The 12,352-nt window shown below is 37.3% G+C and overlaps 1 protein-coding gene across 1 annotated transcript; it reads left to right on the top strand.

Moving 5' to 3' along the window:
* Window positions 1–315: 315 nt before the first annotated feature.
* Window positions 316–3,781, top strand: LOC110889930 (G-type lectin S-receptor-like serine/threonine-protein kinase At4g27290). Its single transcript, XM_022137502.2, has 7 exons — window positions 316–1,560; window positions 1,704–1,856; window positions 1,961–2,100; window positions 2,314–2,524; window positions 2,627–2,864; window positions 2,964–3,114; window positions 3,208–3,781. The coding sequence occupies exons 1-7, from the start codon at window positions 1,365–1,367 to the stop codon at window positions 3,499–3,501; spliced, it is 1,383 nt and encodes a 460-aa protein (XP_021993194.1). The 5' UTR covers window positions 316–1,364; the 3' UTR covers window positions 3,502–3,781.
* Window positions 3,782–12,352: the final 8,571 nt, after the last annotated feature.

The raw sequence follows: 12,352 nt of genomic DNA, 5'->3' as shown, positions 1-12,352 counted from the left end.
GGATGAAGTTGAAGTTGACTTCTGCACAACCAAAGAACAAGTTGCAGATATACTCACAAAGGCGCTGTTGTCAAGGGAATTCAAGCGATTTAAGGAGGCCCTGCAAGTTATTCCGATCTAGCTTACGGGAGGGAATATTAGATAATATTTCTATAAGCTAGATGTTATGTTATAAGTATCATTTAGTTTTATTATTATTATGTAGTTGATAGTTTAGGGACGGTTATGATAATAACCGTTAGTGTAGATATACATATATATATGATGTAACATTACATTATTCTTTACCAATTCTAATAAGAACAAACGGAGAAACATCCCAAACCCTAGTTCACATTACAAACACAAATTCAATAATTTCAAGTTCAAGGTTTCTGAAAGATGGAGACACGCTAGTCTCCTCTACTGGAATTTTCGAACTCGGTTATTTTCAGCCAGGTGACTCTGGGAACATGTATGTTGGTATATGGTACAAGAATATATCTGTTAGAACGGTGGTTTGGGTTGCAAACAGAGACCACCCAGTCCCTGGTGCATCACTGCTTGTGCTAAAGATCGCTGATCAAGGAATTCTCGGCCTCTTCAACAATAGCAGCATGATTTGGTCATCTAACACAACGACGTCAGGGAATGCTACTGCAAAGTTTCGTGACAACGGGAATCTAGTTGTGATCGATCAACATGAAAAGGTTCTCTGGCAGAGTTTTGATTACCCCACCGATACTCTTCTACCTGGCATGAAGCTAGGGAGAAATTACTTGAGAAGCAAGGAATGGAATCTATCATCATGGAAGAGTAGTCAAGGTCCTGCTGCAGGCGAATTGACCTGGGGCCCTGATGCACTTGGTTATCCAGAAAGCAAACTAAGACAATGAGCCTTGGTCCATTTCCGTGGTGGACCATGGAGAAATCGACGGTTTAGTGGAATTTCTGTATTCAAGAAGAACTTAACCTTTACATATGATGTGATTATCAACAAAAATGAGGTGTCCTTTTCTTTTAATTATCATGAAGATAGTTCTTTTCTATCAAGGGTCACCTTGAATTCTTCTGTGCATCTAGAAAGTTGGGTGTGGTTGGAAGATAGTAGAGGGTGGCAGCTTTCTGTGTCATTCCCAAGAGATGTTTGTGATGCATTCAACATTTGTAATGCTTATGGAATCTGCAACTTTAATTCGGTCCGACAGTATTGTGCATGCTTGGATGAGAAAAGGTTTGTGCCCAAAAACCAAAAGGGTTGGAACACAGCTGATTGGTCAGGTGGATGTGTTAGGCGAGTACCGTTGGACTGCAAAAAAGGATCAGAAGGGTTTATCAATTACTCTAACGTAAAATTGCCAGGCACAGAGAATACCTGGTATGACATGAGCATGACTCTGGAAGAATGTCATACCAAATGCTTACAGAACTATACTTGTATGGCTTATGCAAATCCAGACCCCAGTCTTGGAGGAAGGGGCTGCTTGCTATGGTTCGATGACCTTCTGGACATCAGATTGTTACCCGAAGGCAGTGGTACTGGTGGAGATATTTTTGTTAGGATGGCTTCATCTGAATTAGGTAATAATGTGTAGTTATATACCATCCACTAGACTCTAATATAACCCTTTGATTCAACTGGTTTATCTAACAATGTAAAGGCACTTCTTAATGATCATTCCATGCTTTCAAATTAACTTCTTTCCTATGTTAATATTTTGCAGATTCTGAATCTATTCCTAGGAAGAAGAAGGAAGGAGCAAAGATTAAAATTATCTTACCTGTTATCATTCCAGGGGTTCTTGTCATAGGCTTCATCTCAACATGCTTGTGTTATGCACGGAGGAAAAGGAACCACACCGAACCAACAGGGGAAGGTAAAAATTTGCAGAAGTTCACAAGTAGGCTAATATGTACTGGTAATAGAAATACTTTTCAACAGATAATCCGTGTGTGATGCTTGCTTTTCCCTAATGTGTAGGGGCAATCTTGAATACATATAAAAGCCAGGAAGAAGATATGGAGCAACCACTATTTAGCTTTTCTACAATTGCAAATGCCACTGCCAATTTTTCACCTGGCAATAAACTTGGAGAGGGTGGATTTGGACCAGTTTATAAGGTAATTATTGTACGAGAATCAATATGAACGGTCCATAATACTGAAATTGCATTAGAATGATCATATTTAAAATTTGCATTGCCATTCCTTTGGTATAAAAAGAAAATGAACCTTCATAGTGTAACTATGCAACTCAAAAAAATATACAGGCACTGAAGGACACTTTGCAATTTATATTGTTTTTCACATTGTATGCAAATGGTAAATCTCCAGGGTACGCTAGAAGAAGGGAAATATATTGCAGTTAAACGACTTTCCAAGAATTCAACCCAAGGAATTAATGAGTTCAAGAATGAAGTCCTTTGCATTTCAAAACTTCAGCACCGAAATCTTGTGAAGCTTCTTGGCTGTTGCATACACGGATATGAGAAGCTGCTTATCTATGAGTACATGCCAAATAAAAGCTTGGACGCATATATTTTTAGTAAGAAACATCACTATATTATTTCCAGTATTATCCATTGGTATAAATTTAGGAATTTCTCAAAGCAAGAAACAAAAAAGACTAAACCAACATGTTGTCCAGGCAATACTCAAAGCGTGCTTCTTGATTGGACAAAGCGTTTCAACATTATTAAAGGAATTGCTAGAGGACTTGTTTACCTGCATCTAGATTCAAGATTAAGAATCATCCACAGAGATATTAAAGCTAGCAACATATTACTAGATCAAGATATGAATGCTAAGATATCAGACTTTGGCTTAGCAAGAAGTTTTGGCGGAAATGAGACAGAAGCAAACACCGAGAGAGTTGTTGGCACATAGTAAGCCATATACCAAATTACCTACTAGTCCATCTTTTTTTTATTTTTTTTTTGGAAATGTTGGTGTGGTCTTATAAGGATTTTGTTGTGTGCTTGCAGCGGTTACATGTCCCCCGAGTATGCACTAGATGGCCTTTTCTCTATAAAGTCAAATGTGTTTAGCTTTGGCGTCTTGGTGTTGGAGATTGTGAGCGGGAAGAGGAATAGAGGATTTATCGATCCTGAAAATGAAGAAAATCTTATCGGACATGTATGTTCACTACTACACTTTCAATTCATTTTTCAAAGTACTCATATAGTAGAAGTACAACCTAATACCTTATATATTATACGTTGTATTAAGGTCTGGAATCTCTATACTCAAGGCAGGTCAATGGAATTAATCGATGCAAGTTGTGCTGATTCCTGTCATCCTCATGAAGTTATAAGATTAATCAATGTTGAGTTGTTATGTGTTCAGAAAAATGCAGTAGACAGGCCAAACATGTTATCTGTAGTTCTCATGTTGGACAGCGAAGGCGAATTGCTGCAACCTAAGAAGCCACTATTTTCCATGGAAACTAAATCTCCTGTTGCAAACTTTTCTTCAAAATCTTACACAGGGGGTTCTACGGTTACAGAAGTAGATCCTCGATGACCACATGACATTATTGTTTTGCGGTTATTATTTGCATGAGGTTGTTAATGTAGGGTGACCATTGTCATCAGCCATGAACTTCTCTGTTTCCTAGTTTGTAGGTTTTCCGTCATTTCAAACCTTACAACTTGTATCGCTTGATTCTTGGAGGTCCCGGTTTCTTGGTCAAGTGAAAGAAATGTCGACTAATAGTGATATCAAAAAAAAGGTTGTTGGAAACCATTCATAATCAAAGCAAGCACGAATAAAAAAACACAAACAATTGATTTTGTGGGCGGACTATCCCTATCTTCTATTTTCAAGCTTGTAGGCCCCTAAAGGAGGATCTAGAGAACCTATTCCTTATAGAACACACACAAAGACAAGAATATAACTATTAAAGCTCAATGGTTTGATTTCAGCAGAGTATTGTTACAAGGGTTTACAAAATGCTCTCACTCTTACTGAAACTGCGCTCTCTAATGAAACAGAGTGTGTCTGCTGCTATTTATATCACAAAGCAGCAGACTTACAATGAAATAGACCAGAACAAATCTAAATACAACGAAACATGACAAGTGATCTGGTACATCAACGAAATACCCTTGTTATAATCGAAATAGGCTTTACTGATGTTCATTATATCCAATCGAAATAGGATATATTGTATTGACTTAAATGTGTATCGAAATTGACATATAGTTGTCTATTTCGATGTCTTCAAGTAGTCAGAAGCCCCTATCTATTTCGATACCTTTCTAGAATGAATACTCTATTTGGATTAGAGTATTAATCCTCTATTTCGATGACATCAAATACTTTCTGTTTCGAAGATGAACATATAACTTGAATTGCAAAGACTCTTGTTCCAGTATATTGTCTTCACTGATATATTTAACAGGTGGATGTTAGACCTGAGGTCTTGATACGCGACGAACCGAGCCGTGCTACATCCACACTGAAGGTGCATCAACAAACTCCCCCTTGGAGTTGCTGGTGAGGGTTCGTTCTTCAGACTGTAGGATCTTCCAAAGTCTTCACGTGTCATAAACAGGGAGTGTATCAACAAACTCCCCCGTGAATGTTGCTCGTGAAACTTTTGATCTTCAAGACTTCAGATCCTAGTGGTGTTGATGAGTGGTCAGCTGTAACTTGATCATCTTGATCCTCTGATTGTATCAATGTCGTGTCGTCACTCCACAACTTGTCATCTGACACGTTCTCTTTGCGCTTAGCTAGTTCGGATGGCACATTTGCACACACAACAGAGGTAAAAACATAATGAGAACAACCACTATGGATTTAATCAATCTTAGAGAATTTTCAGATGAAAACCTCACTAAGAGTTGATTTTAAACAATATAAGCAAACGACACACATGTGAGCAACTCTCAATCAACAACCAACCGACAACATTTTGAAAGTTTCAAAATTGTTCAGTTTTAGAATGTAACTTTCAAAACTTGTTAACTTCGACCATTTATGAAGATGCAGTTGTTTTCCGGCTTTCAATGAGGTTTTAAGAGGACAGATTCGAGTTCCAACATCGGACAATCAAAAATAAGATAGAAGCAAAATTGTTTTGGCTTTTATAAAGTTTATATTAAAACACACCTAAAATCTTTTTGGTATTTTTGGATTTTTCAAATGTAAAGACAGAAAGCAGTAAATAAATATTTACAGACATGTAGAAACATAAAAATATAAATAAATATTTTTGTGAGTTTCGAGTGTAAGAGAATCATGACAGTGTACGGCTATGCCAAAACACCCTTGTTGTTCATTTAGTTAATATTTAGATAAGCATCCTATAACAATTATCAGTATTGTTGTCCACTTAAACTCAACAATAATATATAATTATATGACTCGGGGATACGCTAAAGTATGGTTTATACTTACTGACCTGTGTTCATCCACTCACTCCACTCACAACACATTCCCGTATCAAGGTATGCATGAGAGTTCATCTTACTAGTGAGTATACCATTTACCATCTGTTTTAACATATATGATGTGAGATACTCACTTATTTGAGGATGAATACAAGCTCTGTGTGATAAAATCACTAATTAATGAGGAACTTGATATTCAGATGCATGCAGGGCACGCGAACAAGTACGTGAACGGGTTAGTACCATCTTACCGACAAAGAGATGAACTTGACTCTCGGATGATAGATGTGATTTAGAATCGCTTGTTCGAGGGTGACTGTGATATTTTATCAGTTATTGACGGTCGTATGCAACATGTATTATATACGTGCATGTATAGTATGTACACATATGTATGGTATCATGGAAGTTCTAGACTTGCGTCCCCATTGTTTTTAGTAAAAGAAACAACCATGATACCCAGATTAACAACATAAAGATCACGTATCTCAGAACCTCGGCAATCTATCAAATGAAATTTCGGTATGAAGACCATATGCCAATAAGCGGTTCCCACACGGTCTTCAGTTGACTAAGTTTATATCACCCTGCACTCTTTAAAATGATTGTGAGCCCACTGATACATCTTATATAGGGCTAGTTATCAATGCTTCTTAGGTGGTGTCTCCTAAGGCTAGTCTCAACATCATCAGAATCTGAGCCACTTTGAAAGATCTGAGCCACTTTGAAAGTTATCATTGTCTAACACTTCATCTCCCAAATCTATATCTTGTTGATTATTGACTACCATATTGTCTTCTACTGCTAAATCAATGTTCAACCTATAATTTGTCATATCAACCTTTGGATCTTCCATGGAATTATCCTCATCAACAATAAAATCACATATCACTATCATTCTGTTCACTACCTTTATCTTCTTGATCCTCATGTTCCTAATCTTGCACATTATCCTCATGTTCCTGATCATGCACATTATCCTCATGTTCCTGATCTTGCACATTATCCTCATGTTTCTGATCATGCACATTATCCTCATGTTTCTGATCATGCACATTATCCTAGACAACCTCCTGATCATGCACATTATCCTCATGTTCCTGATTATGCACATTATCCTCTAGGAGATCATCAAAATCAAAGTAACCAATATCTGCTTCTTCCATCACATTGGACATACCTTGCACACTACTTAACTGCCCAAACACACTTGACTGTCCACCTACACCTGATTGTCCAAACACACTTGATTGTCCACCTACAATACTTGACTGACCAAACATACTTGATTGTCCACCCTCACTACAATGGCTACCTACACTTTTGAAGACTGTTGATGCTGGGACAAGAGCATAAGGCCCAGGATCATCTATCTCTTCTATAGTAAGAGGGTTTTGAGGTTTTGGTGGTGGGTTGAAATACTCCTTTATGTTATTTAACCCATGTGTGGCATACAACTCAATTAGCTTATGCTCTTCAACATGTGCAGACAACCTTAAAACATCACTGTCAGTGCCTAACTCTTCAATACCATTATCCATATCTTTTTTTAGGGTTAAGATAATGGTATATTATATAATCATTCCTCGCATAACCTAACTCATTAATCATTTAGGACACCTCCATGGACAGAGAATAAATTGATATCAAGGAGCTCAAAGTAGTTAATCCTACCTCCTACATAAGTACGACCAGGAGGATGTGTTAACCTACCACCATGATGAATCCGAAACGAGAAAAGATTAGGGAATCCATCTGCATTATTCAACAATTTCAAACTTGATCAGTAATGTAATGTTGAAAATTATAAGTTTATAGAACAAAGAAAGAAATTTAGGATTCATTACTGTATAGCTGCATCACTTGTTCATGATCAAGCTCTTCTCATATGTACCAGGTCTCCGATTGAGGCATGGTTCTAGTTCGTCGTTGTAATCTTCGAAGAAACCTAAGGGACGAGTTGAGCAATTGGGGGAACAATGGAGGGTGAAATCAGGGTTTAGGGTTTTTTATAAGATGGGACAATAATTGGTAGGTAGAATGACATTAATGCCCTCACGTGTTTCCCACGTGACCTCACTTGACTGGGAAAATAAACTAGGTTTAAGGTAAAGGACATAACCTGAATGGTTTTTCAAACATTAAGTATGTTTTCTGTACTTAGTAAAGACGAAGGACACACTTTGAAATAAGTAACATACATAAAGGACGAACTTTGTAATTTACTCTATTAAAAACCAATTTACAAAACATTAAAGATTAAATGAAACACATGTGGGACCCACCTTTTTCCAATCTTACCCTATGTATACTTTTTCCTTGTCTGCATTTGCAACGACAAATCATAATCACCATTCCACCAAATTAGTAATCACCGATCCAACGACATACGGTACAAATGATGATTATAACGGTGGTCTCTCCGGTGACGGCGATGATTCTTAGGTGATAACAAGAAGTGTCCTCCACCTGTTAGACACAATTATACGTGATTGTTTTGATAAAAGACTTATCGATATTGTTAAGGTCCACACCGATGACCAACGTGTCGACCTTTTTACCAAAGCATTTGATAAATCACGATTTGACTATTTACTAATGGTAAACGGCATTAAGGTCAAGCCAGAGTAAAACCAACATCGGAAAATCATTTTTGTAAATATTTATTTGTGTTTTCTTAATTTCTCGTACTTTTTGCATTTTAGGGGGAGTAAATTCGAAAAATACAAAAACATTAAATTTTTTTTTAAATACAAAAACATCGACAAATTTCAAAAACACAAAAACAATAGAAAAACAAAAATGAGTTTCCTGGCGAGAAAAAGAGAAAATGATAGTACATCAGTGCTCTGTCGAAACCTCTTTGAACTTAAAATGAAAAATGATAAGCAGCTCTATATAAGATGTATCGGTAGGCTCACAATCATTTCAAAGTGTGCATGGTGATATAAACCTAAATCGACTGAAGACCGTTTGGGAACCACTCATTGGCATATGGTGTTGGTATCGAAATTTCGTTTGATAGATTGTTGAGTTTATGAGATATGTGGTCTTTATGTTGTCTATCATCAGGATATCATGGTTGTTTCATTTACCGGAAAACAATGGGGACGCAAGTCTAGAGCTTCCATGATACCATACATACGTGTATATATCATTCAAACATGTATAAAATACATGATGCATACGACCTCAATAAGTGATAAACAATCACATGTCCCTATCAATAAGAGATAAAATATCACAGTTTATCCGGGAGTCAAGTTCGTCTCCTTGTCGGTACGATGGTACTAACCTGTTCACGGACTTGCTCTTGTGCCCTGCATGCATCGAATATCAAGTTCCTCATTAATAAATGATTTAATCACATAGGGCTTGTATTCATCCAAAAGTAAGTGAGTATCTCACATCATATACGTTGAAAACAAATGATAAATGGTATACTCACCAGTAAGATGAACTCTCGTGCATACCTTGATACGGGAATGTGTCGTGTGTGGATGAACACCGGTCGGTAAGTATAAATCATACCTTAACGTATCCCCTAATCGCGAGTACATCTGATAAGTTGAGCTTAAGTGGACAACAATACCGATAATCGTTATAGGATGCTTATCTTAGTATTAACTAATTGAACAACCAGAGCGTTTTTAGCATGACCGTACACTGATATGATTCCTTTACCCTCGAAACTCGCAAAAAGAATGTCTATACATATTTATTTACTCCTTTCAGTTTCTGCATCTTTGTATATATTTATTTACTGCTTTTTGTCTTTAAATTTGAAATATTAAAAAACACAAAAAGATTTTAGGTGTGTTTTAATATAAATTTTATAAAAACCAAAAAGATTTTCTTTCTAATTTATTTTTGATTGTACGATGTTGGATCTCGAGTCTTGACCACCTGAAACCTGATTGAAACCAAAACAACTGCATCTTCATAAACGGTCAAAGATAACAAGTTTTGAAAGTTAAAATCCAAAACTGATCAATTTTTAAACTTTCAAACTGTTGTGGGTCGGTAGCTAATTGAGAGTTGGTCACATGTGTGTCATTTGACTAAATTTTAAGCAGTTGTTCTCATTACATGCTTAGCTTTCTTGTATGAGCAGATGCGACATTCAATCTAGCTAAAGGCGAAGAGAACGTGTTAGATGACAAGCTTTGGAATGAAGACACGACATGAATGAATTCAAAGGATCAAGATGATCGAGTTGCTGCTGACCATTCATCAACACCACAATGATCTGAAGATTTGAAGATCAAAGTCTCACGAGCAACGTTCAAGGGGGAGTTTGTTGATGCACCTCCTTACAATGACACATGAAGAAATCTGAAGATCCGACAACATGTGAAGATCGAACCATCACGAGCAGCATCCAAGGGGGACTTTGTTGATGCACTTTGTGGATGCATCTCGGTTCGGTTCGACTCGGTTAGGTTCGGCTCAAGACCGACGTCGCGACATTCCTCCGTCGTACGCCCTAGAGATTGTCACGCGAAGCACGAATAGCCACGAGTCGTCATCAACGACACATCAACATGACATCATCATGATGATGTCATGATGATGTCATGATGAAATTATCCTTCCATGCATATATTGTACCTCACGAAGATTATAAGAATTGCATGTTTACGAAGACTCAATGTTCATCAATGTTTACCAACGAAGAGTGATACAAGTGACGAAGATTGATGAGAGTTCGTCTATGATTGTTCACCATGAAGAGTCCCACTCTTCGTGGTGATTGATGATTCGTCGAAAAGGCCCACGAAGACTTCATTCTTCGTGGACCTGATGAATGTTCGTGACACCAGTTACCACTCTTCATAGGGTAACTAGGTGTTGGGTCTATAAATAGAGACACAAAGACACAGAAAAGAAGAGAGAGCACACCAGTGAGTTTGAGAGAGCATTTTCTTGTACTAATCTTTGTAACCAAACTCTGCTGAAGGTTAATACATAAGATTTTAACTTTGAAATTTATTGTGTATTTGTGTGTTCATTGGCTTGGTTGCATACCCGCTTGGATTTCGCACTTGCGGGTGTGTTCGGTAACAAGGAGAAGGTGTTCTAGATTCTCCTCTAGGGACCTACACAACTACTGCGAGTTGTTCTTGAGTCAACGAATCTCCTATTTGCCGGAATTGTTATGGGTTTGCCGGAGAGGGGCAAAAGTGGCGGTGGTGCTGGTGGTTTGACCAGAGATGAAGAAGAAAGGTGGTAAAGGGTGGGGGTGTGGGTTAGGATTTTATATTTAAATAAATAATAAGGGCATTATAGTCATTTTACACCAATTTAACGGAGAAAACTAACCCCCATCCGCGTCAGGAACTATATGAGAACGAAATTGCAAAAGTTGGGGACTACAACTGTAATTTTAAAAAGTTGGGGGCTAAAGGCGAAAAATGAGCAAATCACATGGACTATCTGACCCAGTGGTGTCAATTTTACTTTTATCAATGGCTATTACTGTCCCTATGTGAGTGCTTCTTCGAAATCACCAAATGGTGGGATTTCACCTTTTTTTTTACGGCAGAGCATGTGTGTCAAAAGAAGATAACTAAGTTATATATATACTAATATATATATAAATATACACACACACATATATATATATATACATATATATATATATATAAGATTAACCACAATAATCCTACTAATCATCTCTAATGATCTCTTAGCCCTCAAAGCCCAATATGATAAGTTCAAGCCCAGACGCGATACGAAGCCCGAAAAACAAAGTTTAATTAAATAAGTAATTAAACGTTATATTATTTATAACCCGTATAAATAATAAATCCCGTTTCTCGTGTATATATAATTATTCTAGATAATTATATATTTAGTCCCGTTAATTGTTCGTGTTCACCAGTTAACCAAGTTAAGTGGATTTAATGTTCGTTGCCCAAGGTGTAACTCTTACGGGTCGTTGCTCGGTCAGCAGCGTTGACTTATCGAACCCGTACATATAAATCCAACAATCTCCCACTTGGACGGCCTTCGATAAAATCCTCAACGCAGACATCAGCGACGCTCTAGCTGCACATGGCTTCCCGCAACAAGGTATGACACTTTAAAGTCATTAACCAAAACATCTTGCTATTAGTAACAACTTACTATTGCAAGACATTAGACTAATTGTAATTGTTGTCATTCATCCTTTCTGTAAAAGACATAAATTGAATCAATGAGACATGGATAAAGTTCATTCTCATATGGTGTTCAATTATTATTGTTCTCGATCAAGAGTCAAAGTGGTCCGAACAAACACAAAGTAAGTTTGGGTAAGGCCTTACACTTCACTAGTTTGAAACAACGAGGGCGCCACAATGTCTAACTGTTACATATCATTTAAGAGTACTGAATCCCTTGTTGACTACATACAACTCCCACTGAACTTCAGAACTATTCCCAATTAAAGCCTTTATGACTGGCAGTTACGCGACAGCGGTTGACAGTAATCAAAGAATAATCCTTGGTAAACGGAAGTTCTAATATGTATCTCAGGTCTAAGGATACTAAATGAGTATACCAATATCAAATCATCTTATGACTAAGATCCATGAAGATGATTTGATGCGAGTTACATCCAACGTCATTCTCAATGAGGTCTGTGAGTTTAGAAGTCAACTCTTTGAGTCCAAAGTCAGAATAGTCTTAATTCAGAATCGTTCCCACGAGTTTGACCGACTATGGATAGTTTAGAATGCAAGATTCACGGATTAAACGTATTAAAATCGAACACAGTTACAAGATTCAAAATTGCATTTAACCAGTAAATCAAAATTGAATTCAAAAGTACAACTGTTAAAAGTTCGTACATCCAAATACTAAATCAAAACACACTGCTAGCTAATCTAAGCCCGATAGCACCCATGTGCTGATCATGCTTGTCCTGAGTCATGGGCATAGTAAACGGGTCTGCTAGGTTTTGATCTGTGTCCACTTTGCATATCACGATGTCT

The sequence above is a fragment of the Helianthus annuus genome, chromosome 11 (assembly GCF_002127325.2).
Source record: "Helianthus annuus cultivar XRQ/B chromosome 11, HanXRQr2.0-SUNRISE, whole genome shotgun sequence".
NCBI lineage: Eukaryota > Viridiplantae > Streptophyta > Magnoliopsida > Asterales > Asteraceae > Helianthus > Helianthus annuus.
The sequence above is the reverse complement of the archived record's forward strand: the minus strand, read 5'-3'. Positions and strand labels throughout refer to the sequence as shown.

Bases quoted from the DNA above. Each gene is read 5' to 3' on its own strand.
- LOC110889930 (XM_022137502.2), top strand. From the start codon at position 1,365: ATGAGCATGACTCTGGAAGAATGTCATACCAAATGCTTACAGAACTAT. The intron at 1,561-1,703 runs GTAATAATGTGT...AATATTTTGCAG, and splicing joins GATGGCTTCATCTGAATTAG to ATTCTGAATCTATTCCTAGG. The intron at 1,857-1,960 runs GTAAAAATTTGC...CCTAATGTGTAG, and splicing joins CACCGAACCAACAGGGGAAG to GGGCAATCTTGAATACATAT.